At 47.8% G+C, this 24,719-nt stretch overlaps 1 protein-coding gene across 2 annotated transcripts in view; it reads right to left on the bottom strand.

Moving 5' to 3' along the window:
* The window catches only part of LOC8035715 (triple functional domain protein), a 259,166-nt gene that overhangs the window by 144,189 nt on the left and 90,258 nt on the right, over window positions 1-24,719 (bottom strand). Inside the window, exons 36-37 of one of the 2 annotated variants that reach the window (XM_042287363.1) lie at window positions 18,661-18,709; window positions 18,513-18,606 (exon numbers count right to left, since the gene is read on the bottom strand). In XM_042287363.1, the coding sequence (XP_042143297.1) occupies window positions 18,513-18,606; window positions 18,661-18,709 (143 nt within the window). Of the gene's footprint in view, window positions 1-18,512; window positions 18,710-24,719 lie in introns of both variants that reach the window. The other variant, XM_042287364.1, reaches the window with a different exon arrangement.

Raw genomic sequence — 24,719 nt, 5'->3', positions numbered from 1 at the left:
TGCTTACCAACCTTCAAATTTAAGTCTTTTGAGGCCTTAGGAGGTCTTATCGCAAGTACCGGGCCAACATTCGGTCTACAGGCCGGCGTCGTCTAAGAGAGCAGACAACAAACAGAAGCGTTTGAAACAGCAGACGACAGTTCGAACGATCAGGCGGCCGTTTGAACTTGAAGACGCACTGAACGCAATCCGCAGGTGGTACGCACAACTTGACGGTTTTCTGGCATTCATGTTGGAACAAAACAAATAAATCTGATGACCACAAGTATCCGTGAATTCAACCCAAAGTGCTTCCCGCCCAAGCAATCGTTGTCCGACGGCGTCTGCTTTTCCCTTTCCGCGGCACATATCCAGATTCTCGGACGAACCGAGCACGTGAAAACTGACCTTCAAACCTTTCTCGACACTTTTGGTACGGCCCCAGTCGCGGCGTTTTGACGGGAAGGCAGGTTTTTGTCTGGTTCCTTTCAAAACAACGCAGAAATACACGTCTGGCATGGGGACTTCTGCCCACAGCCCCAGACCGAAAGTGCGACCGACGCGCCACCACCGCGCCGTGACGTCACAAAGTTGAGTTCGTGCATAAAGTCGGATGCAGCTCTTAGTGTATATGTTTTCAAGCAAGCTCTTTTTTTTTTTTTTTTTTTTTGTCATGCTGCATGCGACGCAGAGCTTCCTGGCTCAATATCATCTTCATGTTGAATCAAGTTATTTTCTTGAGCCGTTGAAAAGTGAAATTGTCGGAACTTTTCCCTTCTTTTTATTTGGCATTAATTTCAAAGTTGAAATATTTTTTTGTGTGTGTGGTCAGGGTGGAAGAAAATTAGCATATTTTTATTATAATATTTTTATTTGAATCAATTTTATGTGAATTAAATCTTTTCAGCTAGAAATCAGCGACCTTTTTATCACTAGATGTGCTTTTTTTAATGATATCAATATTTCCTGTTTATCATTCTCCAATACGAAATAAACAGCCATGGGAAGCACACTGATAGGCAAACGGTAAATAAAAAGCGTATTGCTTTGGGGAAAACTGGTTTATTTAATTAATTAGAGCCAAATCGGTGCGAGTTAAATCCTTGTAGCCAAACTAGTCCGATTAAAAAAAAAAAAGATTTATATCGAGGTTTAAATTATCTTGATTTTTATTACCCACCCTGTTAAGGTACACTTATATCAAAAGATGTAATGGAATTCGTTGTTTTCTTGCTACTGCAAAACAAATAAGGAAGTGTTTTCATTGGGAATTACGGTTACAGATCAGTGGAATAAATTTAAGAACACAAACGTTAAGTGCATATATGAACAGCCAAGGAAACCAGGCATAGCTTGAATTTCCACCAGAAAAAGAACAAGCAAACAACAACAAAAAAATATGACACTAAAATAATTTTTGTAAATCACTAGTTTTCATTTATCGGGCGAAAGTAAACGAAAATACCAACAATGTTTTTCTCGCCGCAACAATAATAATAATGATGATAATAATAATAATAATAAAAAAAAACTACCTTCCGAACTTTTAATCTACGTCGGAATGGAAAGCTAGCCGTTGGGATCCGATTTCATAATTGAGCGTATAAGCTTGAATAATGCATGAGCGTGAATAGCGTCTGATTCTAGGAGCGGGCCATTTTTTTATTGAACATTTTCGGACGATGTTTAATAACTTATATAATGCCCAGCTCTGAACCTAATTGGCACCTTATCCGAATCTCTAGAGCTGCATTCAAGGGGAGATTGAGCTGACTGACCATTCGCCTATAGTTTATTTTTGTTGTAGCGGCATGTTGCCCCTTATGTCGTGTTGAACACAAAGGAACACATCGCCACTGCATGAAGATGCAGTGGCGATGTGTTTCTTTGCTTTGAGGTTGACTGCATGCACGACACCTTCGAAGCATTTGAAACACCCTTTCGTTCAGTCGGACGACCGCAGAGCTGATAAAATGGTGCAAAGAATGGTGTGCTGTTGTAAAACAGAACTAGATAGGGCCGCGAGCAAGTAGCCGACGCCCCATCTTGTCAGTGCTACTGCTAGGGCTACTGCTCGGGGAAGCTACGCCAGCGCCATACAGCGGCAACCGCGGTGCCCTCGTGGGTCTCGCGAGAAACGAGTCTTGGCGAGATTAGGGAGAGCCAGCGAGAGGGACGTCAATCAAGATGGCCCCCACGCCGCGTCTATCCGCTTCGCGATCGCGGTTCTGAGGGGCGGATGATATCTAGGGTTCCGTGTTTTCAGATAAACTCGAAAAACTGGGAAATATTCTCAACAAAAAAAAAAGGGGGGGGGGGGGCGGGGGAGGGAGGGTAGCTTTAAAAACACCGTGTTTTAAAGCGGTGTTCACATGAGGGAGAAATCTCGGGGATTTCTCCCCAGCGCGCGAATCACGCGTCGAAAACGGCAGGCTTTTACGATGCGGCCCCATGACGTCAGCTACGCGACGGAGGGAGGGCGGGAGGAACTCTCGGGCCGCCCAAACAATCCTGGCTTGGCGGCAGTTTGGTTTCAATAATATGTGGTCGTTTAACTTCTTTTGTGTCAAATGAAGCGCTCGCTAAATTCGTCTGCGCTAGTGTCAAGTGTGGAAACCGCTCGATTGAACTTGAAACGCTGACATCCCTGCCTCCGGCACCTCGTACGAGTGAATGACGAAGCCGAGGAGGAAATTGCGCCTACTGTCAACGTCATGCACATTCCTGCGCACATTTCTCCGCCGTGTGAATACTGCCCCGCATCTTCGGCACAGAGAAGAAAGCGTGACCCCCGCAACTATTTGGTTTGCAAAAACATTCTTGCCAGAAAGCGCGCTTTCTTGGTACCAGACGCTCTCGTCGTGTCTTAATTAGGGCGCTGCACTAAGCAAGAACAATTCGTGTCTCTCAAATACATGCCTTGCACTGAGCACGAACTTCCTGCAGCGTGCATCTTGCATCGCCGGATTTGATTTTCTCAGTAAGAACAAATCGCAACGACCAGCAGCATATAGTGCGGTGACGTCACGAGCAAAAAATGTTGAACAGTTCAGTTTCCCGGTGAAATGCAATGTTCGCAACACTAGCAAAAGTAGATTTCAAAATTCTAATGTCCTGCAATATTTACATGCAATTTTTTTTTTATCCAATGCAGATTTTTAAAAACAAGCCGTGTAAGCTACACAAATGCGGTCTGCGCAAGTGAGTTATACGGCCAGGCGGGCATTATGTTCGAGAGAACATGCAAGTAATGGATGACTAACGAACATTCACTAGTTATTTTTTTTTAATTGGATGTCTTAGGGCACATGTCCATATCGAACAAATGGAGGCAATCAATGTTGAAGGTCAGCCCAATTAAAAAAAAAAAAAAAACTAGAGCCTGCTTCTTTATGGATCTATTCTTACGCAAACGGTAATAACTAATATGTTCGAGTATCAAAGAGGAACCCTTGATAGATATCACAAATGAACTCATTCAGATGCAATCGTTTTTTAATTCTCAAGTGATTTTCTAACAGATGTTGGCATCTGCTACAAAAAAACATCCGTGGCTGCTCCAAAACAATATTTTTCCCGCTGCACAAACTGCTACAAAAGGTTAAATGCCGCTTTCATCACTGAAGCTCATCCTGTGTAAGAAAATGTTCACTTGGGTACGCGTGATTTTAGGTCAGATTCGATCTGAGTACGAAAGCTCGTATAGATTAGGGTAAAAATTTTGACTACTTCTTTCAGCACGATTCTTCGCCGGCATCACGGTGCTGAGTATAACCAGTGCAAGTCAGAGGTCGGCATTTTAGGTTGCCCTCACTCACCCTCACCCTCACAGCCACACTTACCTAAGCCCCTCACTCACCCTCACCCTCACCCTCACAGCTACACTCACCTTCAGCCCCTCACTCACCCTCACCCTCACAGTCACACTCACCTTCAGCCCTTCACTCACCCTCACTGAACCTCACGGCCCTGACGCACTCACCGCCCTCACGGCCCTCACGGCCCTCACCGCCCTCACTCACTCATGGCCCTCACGCCACTCACCGCCCTCACCGCCCTCACGGCCCTCACCGCCCTCACGGCCCTCACGGCCCTCATGGCCCTCACCGCCCTCACGGCCCTCACGCACTCATAGCCCTCACGCCACTCACCGCCCTCACGGCCCTCACCGCCCTCACGGCCCTCACGCCACTCACCGCCCTCACGCCACTCACCGCCCTCACGCGCCTCACCGCCCTTGCGGCCCTCACACCCCTCGCGCCCCTCACGCACTGATGGCCCTCACGCCACTCAGGCCAGCTTCAGATGGGGCAATTTCGCCCAGAAACTTTACGTCGCAACACCAGCAACACGGGCCGCCCGCGATCACACGCAGCAACGAATTGCTGCAATTTGCCATCGTCATCATAAAATTTTATTTTTCTTGCACTATTTAGACACAATTACGCGTTATAAACGTGTTTTTATGCATTTAAATCTCGTTAAGAATACTAATGCACCTTTCTGAAACAGTTTATTTCCAAAAGAACGATTGATTTCAAACCAGAACCAAGTCTTTCGGTGTCATCATCACCGGCACGAGGTATCACGTGAAAATTTTGCGTCCCTGATTGGATGCAGCCGCTTCAAACACATTCGAATTGCTCCGAGTTGCATGGCCCTCACGGCCCTCACCACCCTCACGGCCCTCACGGCCCTCACCGCCCTCACGGCCCTCACGGCCCTCACCGCCCTCACACTCTAAGAAAAAATGGAGGAAAAAAGTAGCAACGGCGCGTCGTCCTCCCTTCTACCGACGCGCCCCCAAGCGGACACGAGCAAAGGGGAGGAACGAAACGTTTTTCTCCTTCACCAGGCAGACGGGAGAAAGCTTTCGCCCTCCCGACTCATCGTCTTTCGGTTACGTTTTTTGAGCAGGTCGCGCACGTTGTTTAATAAATAGCTGTTGAGGTGATTGAGCTTCAGCGGCAGCGAAGGCCGCCTGTAATTCCGTCTTCTAGTCTAAACGTGCAGAACATTTCGGTTGCATTGACGTTTTTACCACTAATTTTATCAAACGAGCAAACGAAGCCGCTAGAAACAGCGAAGTTCCGGAGCAGTGCCAGCAGCGCCACGTACACTGGGTGATGGCCGTCTTCGGATTGCGGGACTCGCGCGGTACGGAACTACAGCACTGCAGTCACTACAGTAGCGAAACCACGCGGAACTGTGTCGACGTTTTCGACGGTATAGAAACCGCGGGAACTGCGTCCAAGACAGGCAGGTTTTGCTGCCGGCTGCCTGGGTGCCTTCCCCCTGAGTTTGGTTCTGTTTTCCGATGCCAAGTGCAACCGGCTTTCAACGTGGTTCTGTGTTTGTGCGTGTCAGCAACATAGCTGCAACATCGTGATGGCAGTGTTGTGGGTTGTGAACAGAAGACTGGAATTATCGCCGATGTGACCGTGTGTTCGCGTATCAGTGGTGTAACAAGAAGATGAGATCGTAAACTGTTGGGCATTGATGCCGCTGGTCGGGCCGTGATCGGAGGGGGCGGGTTGTCGCAGGTTGACATTCCGCTTTACATTAAAAAGTTTAATACCACTCCAGGGATTACGTGCAATCGATCAACGTGCGGATAGTCATGTTGGAACGCTGGTCTGAACAGTAGAAGCTCCTATCGTACAGTGGCCAACGTGACTGTTGGAATTGTCTCGTCCCCGAGAGCGATTGCGCTCTGGGGCAAGGACTGAACAGTACGAAATCGTGACGGAAGGTACGTATGTTTACAGTATGGAATTTCGGCATTAAAAACAATAGTAAGTAAAATAAAAAAAAAAGCTACCCTTTATTTTGCTGTTTAAATAATTTTGCTTCTAGCTCAGTTGCGTCGTCACAATATATATTCTGAAACATATTTCGTAAACTGCATTTCACGGTACATGGCGACGAGGTGCCCATTCCACGAGTTTATACACCCTAATTAAATTCCTTGGGTTAAGAGCACAAATACGATTCAACGTTTAATACTCCGATGCAAAGTTGTACCAATCATGGGTATCTCAGCGCCCTACCAAACATTGTGACAGCCATTCGATTTAGGTAAATTATGTGACTGAGGTAAACAAATAGATGTTGAGTCATATAAACACGACGTTTGGTATGTTAATCTCGATTTTATTTTATTGATTCGTCGAAATTAAAAAAGAAGCAAATTCTTAGATTTGGTATTTGAAAATAAAGATGCATTGTAAGAACGATAAAACTATATAGTTACTTGTTTCACGGCGGAAATAGTGCATACGGCCAAAACAACGCGGAAAACATACTCTCAATATAACGGTTGAAACCTCGAACCGGTTTGAACGGTTATTTCTGCTCCCCGGAACTGAACCGAAAGCCGTGAACCCGAACCAAACCGAGAAAAGTTTCGGTTTGACACTCTGCTTTAAATACGTATTTGACTAGTTTCGAACAATATCCGGTCCTGACTTTTTTTTTTTTACACAGAAAATACGAAGGTTCAACTATAATAAAAACAGCTTCATCCTAGCGCGAGTTGCGCACCAAAAACCTGAAATTCGAGCTTTCGCTGGACATCAATAGACCAATCTTAGCAAGCGTTCGGAGCATGCTTGACGCACCATAACTTCGGTCAAGAAGAGGCAGGCAGGCGGCAGTGCACGAGACGGTTCGTGTCGTCTCGTGCTCTGCACGTACAGAGCTCCAGCGAGGTTCGGGCACGTGCGGAAGAACTAAATTTCCCTCGGCGCATTGCCGCAGTGGTGGCGTAGCCAAACTGGCTGGTGAGATTGGTCTATTCGTACAAACATGTCTTATCGTCGTCGTGAGCGACGACATCCTTAGGACCTCGGAGAACAAGTTTTCTGAGTATACGCGGCATATTCAAGAAGAGGGAAGCAATCGCCTTCGACAAGTGTCGCTTGCTCGACCGGCCACGCTTGTCTGGCGCCGCACTGAACATCATGGCAGCATGTTGAGAGCGCGTTTCCAGAGTTCCGAATAATTAATGGGAAAGAGCCCGACCAATGGAGTGACGAAAATCAGGGAATGTACACGCTTCAACAATTACGGTGGAGTGAAAAGTCAAAATTTGGGGTTTTACGTGCCAAACCTACGACGGGCATCTGGCACGCCCCAGCGGAGGACTGAGGATTAATTTCGACCACCTGGGGATCTTTTGACGTGCAACCGAAAGCTCGGTTACACGGCGCCTTCTCCGCAATAAGCCTCCGTCATATTGCGGGCACCTCGGTCGGGATTCGAACCCGCCACCTGGGGAATTACGGTGGAGTGAAACGCGCGGGTGTAACTTAAGTTGTGCATTATGAAGCTGCGAAAGAGTGTGACAGAATAAATTGCAGTTGCCGACTACAACGCCAAACTTAAATTCGCGTGTTTTTTTTTTTTGTTTTTTTTTTAAATATATACAGGGTGTTTGAATATAGTTCCAACAGATCTATTAAAAAAACACATAAATACAGAACTACTTCGGCCTGTGGGTGAGTAATACGGTTGGGGGACTGCAACGTTTCCGCGACACAGCGGCATTCCTGCATCCTGACAAGATTGTCGCGGAACCTCGGTCTTACTCTTTTTATTCTTTTTGCTTCGAAAGCCCACTTGTTTATATTTTGGTCGCGCCTGATTGGCTGCAAACTGGTTAAAAAGAGCATGGATGGTTGAAATAAACAGATCGTCATCCGGCAGCAGAGAGAGTGTCTGTTTCCAGGGCAGCCGTTCAGACGTCGAATCACCGAAATAGAACGGGACACAGTTTAGGGTAATGGCCACGATAAGTCGAATAATTAACTGAACTTACAGAGAAACGTTCTAATTAGCGAAAATAATCATATGGTTCCAATCGGGAACTTGCTGAGCGACATTGAAAGTCACGAAATTGGTACATTTCAGACCTACCTAAAGCAGGAGAAAAGCGCGGGGCTGCGTTAAAGTTGCCGCTCCTGCAACAGGCGCAAAGGCTGGAGGTGGGAGAACGCCGATAATAATCTTATCCGCGTTCTCGCACCGCTAACCTTCACTCTAAAAAAAAAAAAAAAAAATTTAGTTTTACACCTATTGGTCCCATATAATGCACCCAAAACTTCAGTTCGACGTACAGCGCACTGCCCTGCTGGAACTGACGGCCCCAACTTTTACGAGGGGCTTGATAACGGTGCGATATAACTTATTAAACTTATTGGTCGCACAAGGAGCGGCCTTCGAATCGTCATCTTCGATTTCTCCGATCAAAAACAAACAATAAAATACGGTTTGTTGTCGCCACAGCTGAAGCGTACCGCTATAGTGACTGTGCGATCTCCTCCACAATACGTACACTTCGTAACGCAAAGAAAACGGTGCGCTAGTCGATGGCAACCGCTATTTACTACCCCTAATCGCATCCATTAGAGTGTGGTTATGCGTGAATGTACTCGGTGTTTTTATTCTTTCTAATTTAAAGATCTACAAAGGGATACATTTTAAACCAGACTTTAAAAAAAAAAAAAAAAAGGGGGGGGGGTAGAAGGGTTCACCACGTATTTATCAGGGTCGGCGGATTACATGAAGGAATAACCGTTACGGGAAGTTGACTAATAGGGAGTTTTAGCAGGTCGTTTCCACACGAACGGTTCGCCCTCGAACGCATCCGCGACGCCACTGCGCATGCGCGCGCGAGTCGTTCGGGGAGTCGGGAGGCTCTTCTCGTTCGTTTCTCCCATTCCGGCCGCTGAAGTCGTCACCGTTGCCAGCAACCGTTCACAGCTCGTGTGGAGAAAAAAAAAAAAAAAAAAAAGATGGCGGTCGGTTCGGCGATTGACTTCGCCGACTCAGTCGAGCGTTAGGCTTAGGACAGCGGGAGGCTATTTTTCATCCTGTTACTCTGCTTCATTCGAGAGTCTGAACAAATCATTTCGAGGACTGCTCAGAATGGTAAGCGATCGTGAATGCTGTAAACTGCGCATGCTAGTAAATATTTGCGATCTGCGGGCAGACTAGCTGCCGTGGCGACCGCGAGCAGACGAAATGATTTGGTTCGATCATAGAGTTATTATAATGTACGCTAGAGGTTCAAGTGGAGCTAGTGTGCTGCTGCAAATTGAAGCAGACAGCAACCAGTCGGAAATTGACTTCCGGTAATGCATTTCTATGGGAAAAAGCGAGTACATTTTCTCTCCGCGCTCGAATATAAGAGCAAATATCACGAATAATTCGTACGTACTAGGAAGCTTGGAACATTTCTCAGTCAGGCCGACGAAATAATTCGTCAGGTACGGCGTTTTTCTTTCAAATTCATCGGATTCAAAACGGTGCTAAAACGGCTTCCTACGTGTATTTATGTGCACTGTCGGACACTGTTAGCGCGAACACGGCATCGGCGCTTTCCACCATGGGGATATACGTGTCAAGCGAACGAAGGACATGTGGAAAACCAAGAGAGACGGCAAGAACTACGCAGTAACAATGAACAAGTAACTCCTTGTGCATGCAGGCGATCAAAGCAAATTGAAAGCCACCTAATATAGTCCGATTTGCAATAAATAAGTACTGCTTTATTCTTTCTGCTCATGAATATGTGCGGAGATGCATGTTCTGGGTTCAAATCATCAACCGCACGCTCCAAATCTTTGCAAATAGGGAGAAGTCAGAGAACAGGGGCCCGATAAGAACTGCCCGACATAGGAAATAATAAAAAGGGACACCTTTCGTAGTCCACGCACTTTATGTCTTACATTCGAATGTTTTTTAACCCTCGTAAAGATGCACGACGGAGTCATTTTCATAGAGTGACAGGACGGGCATATTAGCAATATATAAGCGCCACCGCAATGCTAGCGAACCTTGAACACACTCTACATTATTTTCGATCGTTAGTTTGCTTAGAATCGTCGCTTGTTTTTACATACCTGCCATGGAACATAGGTTTGGGCCTGAAATATAGCGAAGCTTAACATCGTTCAGTGGTACAGAAAAATGCTGTAATTAAAGGAATTATACTTTTACAATATTAATAAGTGTACATACTATCCGGTACAACCGAAATAATAAAAGCCATTCGTGTTATTTTCCGGCGAAGAGGCAAATTTCACGCGCGTTTTCCCATAGGAATGCACAGAGCACTGCAAAAGTAGACTGGTTGCTGTCTGCTTCAATTTGCCTCCCGGAAGTCGCATAGACACTAGCGCCAGTTGAACCTCTAGCGTACATTATAATAACTCTATGGGTTCGATGGCACACAATGTGGACGATCGTTAGAGTTCAAGATGACGGAGACACACCACATACCTTTACGTTCGTTCAGATACTTTTTACTCTATCTAGCTTCGCAGTTCTTGAAATTCCGACCGGCAAATGATACATCCGCCGTCTTGTTTACATCAGGCGTACGCCGGAAACACGAGCCGTCACGGACTTACACGTTGCAAAATGTTTCACATGTTTACTAGAAGATGGCGCCACCGTTAAGTACTATCATCATCATCGTTTACACGGTTGCGCCAGTCTCACGATTTGCTAAAATATGTCAAATTTCACGTACGGTTTCACGGAACGGACCAGCAGCACCGTTCGTGATTTCGGAACCGTATGCTCGAAAAACGACTCGCCAAAACATTAAGAGAGTTTTAGAGAACCGTTTTTGTACAACCGATACGGTACGATCCCTATGAAAATGAGTTTTGACTTTTTATTAAAAACATGTTGACTTCTTGTTGACTCTGATTCCTTTCTTTTGACTTTGACTTCCTGCTGACATAGACAACAAAAAGTTCGTTGATTTTGTGTCGAAAATTTTTTGATGATTCTCTTCAGCCCGAGTCAAAATAAAAGTTGTTGACTTTCATTGAACTCTACGTTGATTTTTTTTTTTTTTCTTTTTCTGCTGACTTCCTGTTGACAGTGTCATCAGAAAGACTGCAGACGTTCTGTTTACTTGGTGTTGATAAATATTCAGTTGACTCTCTGTAGCCGGTGTCATTAGAAAAGCTACAGACTTCCTGTAGACTTTTACATGAACATAGCACGAGAGGTGATCAGAAAGTTTTACAACTCGCATATAACAAAAACGACAAGGGCTTTAAAAAGAAATCAACATAATCCCTTTACATTAATGCCTTAATGCCTTAAAAGCGTTTGATACCACGAGGTTTCAAAGGTCCTTATAACAATTGAGGTTGGTTTATTAATAGTGCCGGAACATTCTCAGTAAAAAGCGCGTATATTTATATCGCGCATTTAGGATCGGAACGCGTCACAAACAGTCAGAGCAAAGAGACTATCTGTATTTCCGGAAAGTATCGCTCTTTGTATTCATAATATATCGAAAACAGTTTTTTTTTTATTATGAGCAGAAACTCGCGGAGGAGATAGACAACGGACGTTTAACTTGTACTTTATCTGAGGCTAGAAGTAATGGTACGTCAACATCAGGCGATTTGTTTGTTCATAATATCACACCTACATGTGTATAAAATTCTCAATTTCTTTTTTTTTTTTTTTTGCGACGTAAACATTTGGTTGGTCGGTTTGCTTATGAAGTCTTAAAAATGTTATACCGTGCTCGCTCCCATTTCGACAGTCATTTAAGTGACTTATTGATTATATTTAGACAACGAGTGCCATCCACTTAATTTATTATAACACAAAGGTTTGGACTGCCTGCGTAAGAGACTGCCACATACACCTAACAGTAGCGAGTTTTAGAATAGCGTGCACAAAGAAATAACGTCGTTACTATTTGCAAATCCAAAACGCGGTTTGGGTTCGGCGAATGCGCAATAATGACGACGTTTTTTTGTTTTTTTTTTGTGTGTGTGTGTGTTTGTTGTTTTAATTTTTGTATCCGAAGTTCGCAATATTTGACGCCGAAAAAAAAAAAAGGAAAAAAAAAAACGTTATCTGCATAACAATTACTTGAGTCCAGGATTGTCCACGGAGAATAGAGGCCTACATTTGGTGACTGTTGACGCCAAAATTTACAAAGCGAATCTGTTCAAACAAATAAATATTTGTTCACACAGGTCCGTGAAGTGGTGCCTAGCGCTAGAATTCAGCCAAACTTTGCGAGGTATTTCTCCTCCTGTGCCCTTTAATTACATTTGGCCAATTTTATGGAAGACAAATGCCAGATTTTAATTTGACGGACTTGTCACTTATATCACATCTACAGTAAGCAGATGTTGATACAAAAATAATTTATTTCCTATGCGCACTCAGTGGCGTCACTAGGGCCAGCGGCACCCGGGGCGGTAGCCCTCGGCGACACTCCCCCCCCCCCCCCCCCCCCTCCACCCCCTAACTCGCCGCCCGCCGCGACACCCCCCCCCCCCCCCCTTCTCGTGGCCCGTCGCGACAACCCCCGGAGCGCTGCACCCAAGGCGGTCCGTCCGCCCCCCCCCCCCCCCCCCCCCCCCCCCTCGTGACGCCATTGTGTCCACTATGGCGAAATGCTGCTTATGGGTACATTAGCAGGGTTGATAATTGAAGGATTTTCCTACTCGGCCTGTCAAATCATTCTCGAATACTGAATTTAAAAAAAAGAGGCTGAGAAGATACTATTTGTTTATATCAATTATCTGCGTCATTACACGATACGTTTTTAGTCTGCGAAGTTCACTAAAGGTTGGCTTCAAACGAAAACGAAACAGTGAGTAGTAAACTCGCGAGTTCACCTGTTCTGGCCGATTCAGCAGATTGCTAATCAAGCTGTCGATATGCTTCTTTCCATTCACGTGTTAGTCTTTTCATTAGTTTGTTTTTCTGAAAACCGGTGTCATGGGGTACGGTCATAGACGATGGTAATCTTCCCTGTACATCAGTCAGGCGTTTCGCAACCAACCATAGTCAAATACATCAAACGACTTGGTAAAAAAAGCCCGCAATTCAGGTTCAAAAACACCTTGTAGTTCCCAAAGTGGCTCAATACCACTGTTTCATTGGTTCCGTGCTGCAAGGAAAATAATCTAATCACAAAATTAAGCAAAAACAACGTAAATCAGCAACATAGCCGCGTTCACGTTGAAACGGAAACTAACCAAATTGAAGCTACCTAATGGCGCCGAGTGCATCAGCGCCATCTATCTTCCGGTAAGACAATTACTGAAATGAAAAGGTTTATAGTTCTATCTCCTCGCCAATACGGTGCGGCGACCGCACATGATGGTAGCCGTCGGCCGCGCGGTGGGACGGGCATTGGGTTCACTTTGAGCAATGGTCCCCGGACGTAAAGGTACGTAATCTCCACAAGGTACACCTGCTGCACACGCCCAACTTTTTGAAGTAATAAACGGACATAAGGCGTTGACGAACGCATGTGCGCAGCGCTATTTTCTTTCGATTTTTGCTTCAAAAAAGTTACTGCTGCAAATGCCAGCAAGTGCAACCCGTGCTATACTTGCTGGCTTGCTGCATGCTCCTTTATATCTGGGACTGCCACATAAACAGCAAGAAGGCATCCGTTCGCCGTCTATGGCATCGACTGGCGTGAAACGTAAAGTGTAGGTTTTTTAAACTCTCTCACAATTGCGAAGTTTCCTATCTTTAAATTTTGAGGGAGATGTATAGGGATGATTTCCAGCCGCCTCGGAGAAGAGAGCAATATCGACGTTGGGGTGTCAGCACCCCTTTAACCATGTAATTTCGTGCTAAAGGCGTAATCAAGCATCTCTATCGTGAAGCCTATCATCTACGGTGTAGAAAACGTGATTGTTAGACCGCGGAACAGCCATCGCCAAAACGTTGCTAATAATGCCCAGAAAAAGAAAGAGGGTGCAAAACGGCAAGTTCGGCTCATAGCCCTTTATATATAGGGCTCTGGTTCGGCTGACTTTGCTTTTTTATATACACGTTTGCAAGAAAGGCTCCTGTGCGCTGCCATTTTGAGCAATGCTGGCGCCGCGTAACGTTTCCGTCCTGATGGGGTGCGCCAGAAGCACGTCATTGGGGTGCGCGATGACAAGATGGCGGCGTCTGCTGCATCGCCGACGGCTAGCGTTACACACTTGTTGTTTCGGAACGCAGGAAGAGATATCCACACAGAATCGTAGCGTCAAATAATGGAGGAAGGGGCATGTTTAAGGGTTGGAGCCGACTTTAATAACGACCGCAGCCCCTGTTCCAGCACGTCGTAGAAGCCAGAGCTGCCGCGAGCGCAGTCATCGTTGATGCAATGGCCATGCGGCTTCTGGCGCATCCAGCTAATCGCTTTGAAACTTTAGATAATTTTCTAATGTTTCGTTTAGTTACTGGTGTAGGTATTGTATTTAATTGTTTATGCTCTTTCGCGGTCGAAGACAACACCTGTATGTTTTATAGTTTTATAAGTATTTTTTTTTTTTTAATTTCTTCCTGCACTAGTGGTGTTGGCACATGCCTCAGCAAGAGACTCTTGGCCACATAATACACGTTTGCAAGTCCGGTCTCAGGGCGCCGCCATTTTCTTCAGTGGGGTGCGCTCTTGGGCGCGGCCATAATCCGATTACGACGCCTTAGCAAGGCTTCGTAATTGGATTATGACTCGTCCGAGCGCACCCCAGCCAAGCAAGATGGCAGCGCCCTGAAGCCGGACTTGCAAACGTGTATAGACATTTTCCACAGGGGCGCCGCCATCTTGAATTGTCGTCACTTCCAGTATGGGCGGCGACAAAATAATAAAACGTTTCAACCTGTAACTAGCAAAAAAATAGAGGGGAGCCAAGACGAGAATGTGTGACGGTTAGGCTTATATCCTAAATGTCTTCTTTTGGCGTGGCGACGGCGAAACAATGTTTTCGCCCATACTGGAAGTGACGACAATTCAAGATGGCGGCACCCTTGTGGAAAAGGTCTATACGACAAGCAGGGAACGTCCTGGCTAGAGAGTAGGTCCGCCTTACCTAGGCGCGCGGTTCGAGGCTAAGCCGGGATCCCACTTGGCGGACGGTGGAGGCTAGGACCCCGCGACCCAATAAGAGCGTCGGAGCGAGGCACGTGTCCCGGAGTCACGGGAGCTTTTGTGTCACTACGCCGAATTCGAAGCGCGAAGCCCAGAGGAACCGGATGTCGTCTGCTCCGAAACCAACTAGCTTCGGATGAACGTCCACCGCAGCAACATTTCCGTTGGCTAGAATAGCGAGCATTTCGGGAACAGTTCAGGAGACAACCATACTCTCAATTTAGCCACGAATCTGTGACGGGTGCGATGTTTTGAGCGGTGCGATGTTTTGAGCGGAAACGGCCGATTACACGGCTGCGATCGCCGGCAATCGCCAACGGCCACTGCGCTACAAGCAGAGAAAAAATCAGAAGCGGATACGGATGTGGCGTCACTTTTTTGGTTTAAATACAATTGAAACTCATAAATTTGTGGTTATTTATTCTTTACTCTTCTTATCTTCTCGTTAGATATGGAAGCGCGCGAGTTCAATTGACGTTAAAAGAAAAAGAAGCTTAGAACTACTTTTTGTCGTGGAAGGCGCTATTACTGTGGCAGTAACGAGGCCCCCCGTGTGTTTTAAGCGTTGCAGGAGAGTTGGGGGGAAAGTGAGAGCCAGTCGTGTACGCGCGCTGGGCGCATTTGTCCCTGGCTCTGGCCCCCGTGGCCTCGACCATGGGGTGTTGTCACGTGCCTCGCTCCGGCGCTCTTATTGGGTCGCGGGGGGCCGCAGCCTCCCCAGATCGCCAAGTTATCGTGAAACAGAGCATAGTCCGATACAGCATAAAACCGCGCGAGGGGGAAAAGGGCGCGCAGAAGAAGGGCCATTGTGGAAAGGAGGCCGCTCCTCTCCACTTCAGCTTTCCTAGTTTCCGAACTTTTCCCCCTCGCACTAACTTTCTTAGGTTAGGCGGAAATAATCGACTCATTTCGTGCCTGTCGGGGACTACATGTTGGGCTTAGGGCTAATTCTGAGCTTTCCAGAAATATCCATATTAACCAGAAACGTCAATTAGGTCACACGGTAGAGTTTCCCGAACCCTGCGAAAGATCGTCAAAGAGACACAGTTTAACTTTCCTTTTCAAAAATATTAAAATATTCTAGAAACGTTTCAAGTCGCTGCATAATCTCCATATTTAGAGACTGACTCAACGTGTTCCAGTGCAGTCACTGAAATAGGAAGAAAAAAGAAGGAAGTCAAACATGCAAACCCCGACAGGCAGGAAGTGAGTGAGTTCCTACCTCGGCCGCTTTCAGCGATTCCACAACTCTGCCGAACTCCCTAAATACAGGGACTTACGCTGAACACGCAGTTTGCGCCTTCTTGTGTTTTCAGAAATGCCCCCAGAACATTTTTTTTTTTTTAAATCAAATTAAAAATTCGACTTTTCTAGAGCTTGCGCGATTCTATATGACATCGCCCACTCATTCGAGGCAACTCAATGTACCCACCCGGACACAAGTGTTCCGACTTCAAATGAAACCACCCTCTACGCATTCAACGCCCGCGTACACGCAGTGTCCTAAAAGGGCGCCTCCGCGCATTCATCTGAACACGCAGGTCAAAGCAAACACGAGTTCTCCACGGGCTGTGTGCATCATCATGGTCCCTTTCCCAGTGATAACCATGAAATGCTGCGCGGCATCGCAGGCGGGTTTTTACGAAAAATGTCACCGAGGGAAATGGCCTTTATGCGAAAGTGTATGGCGGAGGATCGATCGGAGTACGATCGGCGGGACGCCGACCTCGACGCGGCCTTCACGGATTGCTTCGCGCGCCGCTTTTCCACGACCCAAAATGTTCCTCGCCTGTCGAGGTAGCTTACCCACAAAACTCAGCATCCCTCCGCATCGGCAACAAAACGGCGGCCACACCGGGCTATTTCTAGGTCACTCCCCAGCCATGGTCGCTCAATTGATGGCATCAACGGAACTCGCCGAACATATCCGCTGCCCATTAGTGCCTTCCCGACTCGTGAGCCCCGCTCAGGGTCGGCCGTCTGCGAAACGGTCCTCCACAACTCGCCATTTTAGACAGGAAGCACCGATCCAGCAAACGCGCAATAAACACTGAGGAAGCCTACTCAACGAAGCACTTTCTCTTACAAGCGTGCATGGTACGCGACCCGAAGACACGGGCAGCAGGAGCTCTCCCCTCTTCCGGGACCAACGAAGCAGCCCGGGCCCAAGCGCGGAGAGCAAACGAGGCGCCAGAGCCGAGGGTGCGCCGAGGCGACCGAAAGAAATGCGGAAGGAACGAAACACGGCAGCCCATTTGGAGCGGCTGAGCGAGCACGCGACACCACCCATTTCGGCAGTCGGTTGGCGCGCAACACGGGGAAGTGCGCCTCCCTTCGTTCCCGGTCCCAATCATCCCAGATGACCGGCCGCCCCGCACCCCAACGACCGACTGTCTTGCGAAAATGCGCCGCTCGTAACGTTAATCTCCGGGAGCGAACAAGCGTCCAAACACTATGCTCCGTGTCCTTTCCATTTAGGCATTTTACCGATACATTTGGTGAATCGGTATTAGGTACCTCTTGCCATAGATGAAAGTATCGGTATTGAAACTACATTTTTAGTGCATCGTGTACTTTCACAATAGCCAAAACTCGAGGAAAAAAGAAAAAGGATGCGCCACAGATTTTTAAGTTCCTGTGAATCAGACTTCGGGCCAGCGGCGCTCGCTCAGGCGGTAACACACCGAAAAAAGGGATCCGTTGATACGCAAGCGCCACACCTCCACCTGGTGAGGCGCGCCCGTACTTGTTAGCAGTACCAGGAGCAGACGACGCGAGACGCTGGTGCGTTTGTCGTGCTGGCTTCGCGTTTCGCAAAGCAATTTACCGAATCCAAAAGGGCAGGGCACCAGGTATTATTGTTCACTCGAATTCCACCGCGTCGCATTAAACGTCACCGTAGCTTCAGTCCAATGCTAAAATTCTACCAAAACCTGCTGCGCCGGCAGTGGGGCCTATAAAGAAATTCGTGTGGCCGGATTCGTTTAAGCCCTTTCAAAGACAGTCCGTTATATCGGATACACTAAATATTCCAAAACCACGGATAAATTTCGTAACTAAGCTAATCATATTACCATCATTATATTGGCGATTTCGGCAATATTTTGAAGTATTGACGATACAGTATCGAGTTTCCGAAATCAATTTCGGTTCTGTACCTTGCATCGGCATAGGAAATACAAATTTTGAGGGTGTTGGGGATCGGGATCGAATATACTTGCCCAGCTCTGCCTCCATTCGTACAGGCAGCGGCACTAAAGCGCGTCAAACGATTCTGATCTAAGGGTGTTTTAGTAGACCGTTTCGATGAAGACGATAACGATACCCGATACTCCGCCGACGCCTTTGCGTATGCATGTTATCGTTATCGGAGGTATCGGAACGATCTACTAAAACTCCTTATTGAGGCGGCGAGAAACATTGCCCAGTTACCGCCGATACTGCTTCCAGCCAGTGATTATTGACCTTCAATCCGTGCAGGCCTTCCCACGACCTTGTTCCCCGGGCACACGAGGTGAGATAAGGCAGAGAGCGACGTACTCGAGCGAAGCACTTCTCGCGAACGGTCCCGCATCAGGCGTTTGGCGAGCGCGACGCTGCTCACCGGAAGGTGCCTCGGCGCTTGTTTCCGGGCGACGGCAACGGCGGGACGGTCGGGCAACCGCTGGGGCTGAGGTCTACCACGGGAGGCACCAGCTCTGCGGGTCGCCAGGAGATCGCGCACAGCTCTCGGGCACCACGCCTCGACTCACCAAACGGCTCGCCCTGGCTGCTGGGCGTCTGGTCGTCCGGGTCCGTGCCCTGCGGCCACACACACACGCCACTTGACAAACAGGCCATTCGAGCAAAAACAGCCAAGAAGGCACTAGGTCAACTGTCCCTCATTAGATCTTAATGACCCCGTAGGCACCATGTATTCTAGCCAAACACCCCAGATTCAGTCTGGGGCTCTGATCTGGCGAAAACGTCGGTGAGGAATCCGGCGGCCGTGATTGGCCGGTGATGCACTTGACCTTGGAGACGGCCAAGCACTGCGGTCGAGTCACTCGCCAACTTTTTCGCCAAGTATCCAGATTAGAGCCCCCGCTCTGATGTTCGTCCCAACCGTTCAAACACAATCCGCAGTCTCGCGAGAAGACGACGCCCTGCCGCTCTAACAACGCTTATAGCCCCGCATCATTCCAAGCACCGAGCGAGCAATCTGCCCCCGAGAAAATCCTACACACTGGCGACTCGAACCAGGCGGTCGAGATTTGCGAGCGAATGCTTGAGAGGCCAATCTTTCTGCGAGTCTTTCAAGGTCGCCCGCCCGAGCATCAACTCCCCGAGTGGGAAAGGATCGACGTCGCACCCGGGCGCGAAGACAACAATCGGAGCCCGTAAACTTCTAGCAGGATCACAGGGCTGACCCGGAAGCCCCGGGTCAGACAAAGTGCGCCGGAGCAGGCATTCCCAAGTACAGGGACACCCATAAAGCCGAGCGCAGCTCGGCGGTCAGAGTGCAACAATTTCAATGTCTCCGCCTACGCAAACAGCCATCGACTCAAGTGCCCCAGTAAGAAAGGCCAGCGAGAAAAAAGTACGCGCGGCGCAAAAGAAAGCGGCTTTAAAAATAGCCCTACCGAGCCCCCGCGGCCTACCTGCGGAGGCGCCGAGACGGACGGGCGCTCGTTGGGGCTGTACGAGGCACTGCGGAACCAGCCGGCTCTCATCGCTGCTGCGCTCGCAAAGTCAACGGCGGGCTCGGAGATACACGGTGACGCTGGCGACATGCCGCCGTGGCGCTCGCTCGAGACAGGAGGGGGGCGCTGGGCCGGACCCGACGCTGGCTCCAAAAGGGGCTCTCAGAGACGGCACGACCGGGCGCCGTCCGAGCAGTAGGCCGAATGTTAATGGGCGCGCTTCATTAGGCGCACGAGGGCACTCGCAGCGCCCGCGCTTATGTAAGCGCTAAAAGGGAAGCAGGCCGACGGCAAGCCAAACAGAGTCAACGTTATCTCAGCGCGGAGTTGAAAAGCTGCTTACATCAGGGGGTCCCTTGGCACAACCTGACTGCGGCGTTATAGTGAAGGGCAAAGGCCCTCCATTGACCGGGACGCTGCAATGTGTACACAGAACGGCGTTTGGACTTGCCATATTGCCGCCTGCGTAGCCAAGTCGGCGTAGCCAAGTCGGTAGCGCGCTTGGCTCCCACACACGTGGCCGGGGTTCGATCCCTGCCATCGCCTGTCGTTTTTAAAGTCAATACAACATTCTAGAATAGCGGAGAATGCTGTAGTCAGTTCATGCACACAATTTATAGTTCCAGAACTACCGAACTCGAATTTTCCACGATTCCAAGGAAACCTTAAGAGACACTGACAGGGTATTTATGCTCGCCGAGGTTTTTAGGTGTACATGAAAAATGAGAGCCCAGAACACTAAGTGCGGCTCGAAATTCGGTTACCTTCCGCCCGAAAACCGCCGATCGAGAACTGGCCGGTTTGAGTCGCGCTCACTCTCTTTTCCGTGCGTTACGTACCGCTTTACATGGTTTCGACGCGACCACCAAATTTAATCAAAGCGGTGGGTCATCGAAGGCACAGTCTCAATATTAAATATAGAAAAAAAATATGCAACACATTTTTTTGTGGCTTCCAGAAAGCTGCATATACTTTGATTAGAAAAAAAAAAAAGAGGTTGCACAGAGGACCGGAAGAACTCTGCATCCTTTGGGTCCACATGGCGTTGTATCGCAGTGCTGGACGGCTGAACGAAACGGACTTGCGATGCCGGCGGACGACGGGCGAGGGACCTCAGAATTCTCCGGTACCGGCAAATCTGCCTTCCTTCGAAAGAGAAATTTTGGACCAATCAAAACAATTAAGATTCGTTCCGTACGACAAGCCCGACCACCAAGCCGATTTGCACGAAAACGTCGCCGAGTCGTCGTCCCTTCTCGTGGCTGAAGACATCGCTCGTCTTACGAACACGAATTTGAAACGCGCTAACGTCAAGCACGAAGTGCGTACTTCAAGTTGCATCTGCATGCGTACGATTTCTTCACTAGTTGTGAATGTGGCGAATCCGTGGCGCTGCTCGCCTTCGAGCCTCGCGAGTGCCTTTGTTGCAGGGAGATTGGCAGAAAACTTACCGACCTACAGTCGACCGGCTGCATTACTATACGAACGAAGAGTTCCTCCTCGTCTGCCTGAACATTACGATGTTAAAACTATCGCACTTGGAGCCCCACGATAGAAAGCTGCCTATGCCCTAGGATTTCCACAAGTCTAAACTTTTTTCATGTTGAAGAGTAGCTCAGTGCAAAGGTGTCCGCTTCACACGCAGCGGGCCCAGGTTCGATCCCGAGTGGGGGCATGCGATTGTTTTTTTTCTCCGCAATATTTACACATTTTTTTTTTTTTTTTTTTTTTTTTTTTTTTACAATTATCACTGAAAAAAAAAAAATTGTGGACGAAACGTCGCTGACCTAAATGGTATGGGACACCGCTTTCCGAGGTGCCCGTAAGTGTTCTGCGGGAATTGCAGCCAGCCACTGGTCCCGATCCCGTTGATCTTTCGGAAACCTGAGCAGACTCTGCCGCACAATGCTACTTTTGGATGCAGAACCTGTGAGGCAGCTCTTCACGCAACATCTTGGGGGCATTCTTGTCGGAGCCGATCACGGGCATTCCCCACTCATTTCAAACTCTTCAGTGTACAAAACAACTCATCTTGAAGTGCAGAAGCGAGCGGAACAAACATAACTGCAAAGCAACCGCACGGCAACCGGTACCCGCGTCGTCTGCTGCGCTTGGCCAAAAAAAAAAAAAGAGTTAACAAAAATCAAAAAACGCGGTCTGGTGTAGCCACGTGACTTCCGGCACAGACTTCCTTGCGCAGGCTTCGATTTTGGTTTCGAGCAGTTGCGTTTCTTGGCTTTATTAAAAATATAAGTGACTGTGCAGCAAAATATTTACTGCGTACTCTTCTGACACAATATTAAATCGCCTGGCAAAAAATGAAATTTTTTTAAGGGGCGTCATTGTCCCTTTATAGGGAAGCTGAAGAGATTCTTGAGGAAAAACAAGGTAAATTCGTAAGTTACAGGTCAAGAAGGTAGCGGCAACTGCCCCTCAAAGGGATTCATATATCCCTCCGCCACCTCTCACCAACTCATGTTTGGGTGGATGGATGGATGAATGCGGCTGAGCCCATTGGATCGGGCGGTAGCTTATGCCACCTAGCCATTTTGTTTTACCACAGTGATGGAAGTGCCATTTGACCTTTTGGAGCAGGCCTTGTAGCAGGCAAAATGTTGTTTTGGAGCAGGTAGTGGCCCTTTTGGAGCAGGGTCCGGCAGATGTTGGTATATTCCTTGAAAATGAAATAATGCTGCATTGCTATATAAAGCCCATCTCTATTATTGGAACACAGCGCCTGTCACCTTTTTAACTCGGGATATATAAAATTCAACAAAGTAAACACACACAAAAAAAAAAAAACATTTTTTAAAATAAAGTTTGTCTGCTCGTCAGATAAAAAAATACAATTAAATATGTCACACTGAGTTCTGGGCCTGTTTGCTCGAAGCCGGTTAACTCTAACCGCGGTTAAAAGTTAACCGACCTTCCCTACTAGGTACCTACAAGTACCTAGCCAAGTTTGAAGAGGGCTGGATGAGCGATAGCTCCGTGTTTTATTATGGGGCGGTGGCTGGTGTCACCTACTGGCTGTAGCGAATATAAGTGGCTTCTGTGGAAAGGTTCCCGAAATGGGGGGACCCAAAAAATGCGCGCTGCCTGGTTTTCGCGACGCAGCGTGGCATACATTTGAGCTTAAGAAACCATTTTTATTGCTCGTGGTACAAATAATTGGCAAGGTAAAACTAAATTAACCCTTGTTTGGAAATTTTCTAAATATTTGGCTGCATGAAGTGAAGAAAAGCCTCGTTGAAATTTCCTTCCGACTTCGAAAGAGGACGACGAAGTTGAGTCCTAAAAACGATGAGAAAGAAGTGAGCAGTGAAAGGCGGGCGGTACACCGGCAGCATGGTTGGCCAGCATGTAAGAACTCATAAATTGAAAAACCTGTAACTTGGCTCCACTGAAAATTGGCCTATTAAATTACCCGAACATCGAGAAGAACGCTGGAAGTGTAATTCTATGATCCGCGCGCGCTGGCCTTCCACTTATAAAAGATTTTAAGTAAATAATCATAATAAATCGTTGACGAACGCCCGTGCACGGCAACATTTGTTTTAGGCTTTTTGCTTCAGAACAGTTATTACTGCAGACGCCAGCAGGTGCAGCGCGTGTAACTACACTCGTAGCATGCACCTCGGTGCTTTTGAAATTTAGCAAGAGGTCTATGGGAACGCTCCATGCTTCTGTGTGCTATCAATACCCGGCCGATTGAGTCAAGGCAATCCACTTTCCAAAAACGTTGCCATGCCGACAACTATCGCGTTCATTTAGGCTTAGGAATGGTCAGAGTCGAAAGTCTATCTAAAAAATGCGGCGAGGTCATTGCTTATGCTTTGCGTTTTAAGTGAGGTAATGCAGCGCGAAAACCTCCTGCACCATTCATTGCTGACTAACGCGCCCGCTACTGCAGCTACTGCGACGTATTAGTTCCAAAGCGAGCGGAGCTCACTCACCGGGGCACCGCCATGTTTCCCCGCCGTCCTTACTCTGCCGGTCACGTGACCCAAAATTCCCCGTCGTAGGGAAATCCGGTTAACCGCGGTTAGTTAACCAGCTTCGAGCAAACGGGCCCTGATGGTACAGGCTATTTAATTTTGTCAGCCTGCACTTCTCTTAAGGTATCTGCAGCAGCATCTAACGACCCTCACTCTTGTGGGATGTTTTAGTTCAGATTAGAGTTGACTTTCGGGCAGCAGCTTCAAATATTGCGGTATCTGATATTCGCTTCAAAAATTCCGATTCATTTTCGATGTGCTGGCGAAGTCACGATCGGATCATGGCGAGTTAACTTTTTGAGTGCGCCCCTTGGCATGCACCGACACGCTGCAGAGAAGCGACACCCGCGGAGCAGACACCGCAGTCGCGCAGTGCTTTGTGCTCCGAAAAGGACTGTGAGGCTTTACCAGCACTACATCCAGAGTTTGGTGCAACTCAACTATACTTCGTTTCAGCTTCGGTGCGAGCGCAGCCGAAGCTACAAGCGCGCGCATGGAGCCCATAACGGTGCCCAAACTGCACAAGCCCACGTGCGAGTCAGGAATGCACAGAGCATTGGGCTCGCGCTAGCTTTGACTTCGCTGGTTGCTAGCGCACGGGAACAGGGCGGGCCAACATTAAAAACATCCACAAGCTCGGCCTTTTTTTTTTATATAGGCTGCTCAGTGGGATGGTTCTTCGCTTAGCCTCTGCAGCTTTGGTCTCAGATGTTGCTAACGTTGTTCCTTTCAATGATGATGATGATGATAATGCGCCCTCGCAGTTTCGGTTTGCGTAACAGTTGCAGCGCGGAAAATACCGCAGTACCGCCACGAGCTCTGATAAAACTTCAATTTTTATTTTTTATTGCTACATCTCATCTCGGCGCAGGCATGGCGCAATTCTTCGGTAAAATGACAATTTGGTGCTACATGTCGCAGAATTACGTCCTTGGCGCAATTTGGCGCAATTGGCGCAGCACTTCCATCACTGTTACCATTTAAGCTTAGAATATTTAAATGTGACATCTATATTCACTCCGCACTGCAAAGAAAGTGGGGCTATAAAACCCCCTTGCCATCAGTTAATAAGAAAATACCTAGTTTTCCCTCGCTTTCTGCCACCATTCACTTAATCTTTGCTTGGTAATC

The sequence above is a fragment of the Ixodes scapularis genome, unplaced genomic scaffold (assembly GCF_016920785.2).
Source record: "Ixodes scapularis isolate PalLabHiFi unplaced genomic scaffold, ASM1692078v2 PGA_scaffold9__187_contigs__length_104089568, whole genome shotgun sequence".
NCBI lineage: Eukaryota > Metazoa > Arthropoda > Arachnida > Ixodida > Ixodidae > Ixodes > Ixodes scapularis.
Note: the sequence above shows the minus strand (reverse complement) of the source record. Positions and strands in the feature narration are given on the sequence as shown.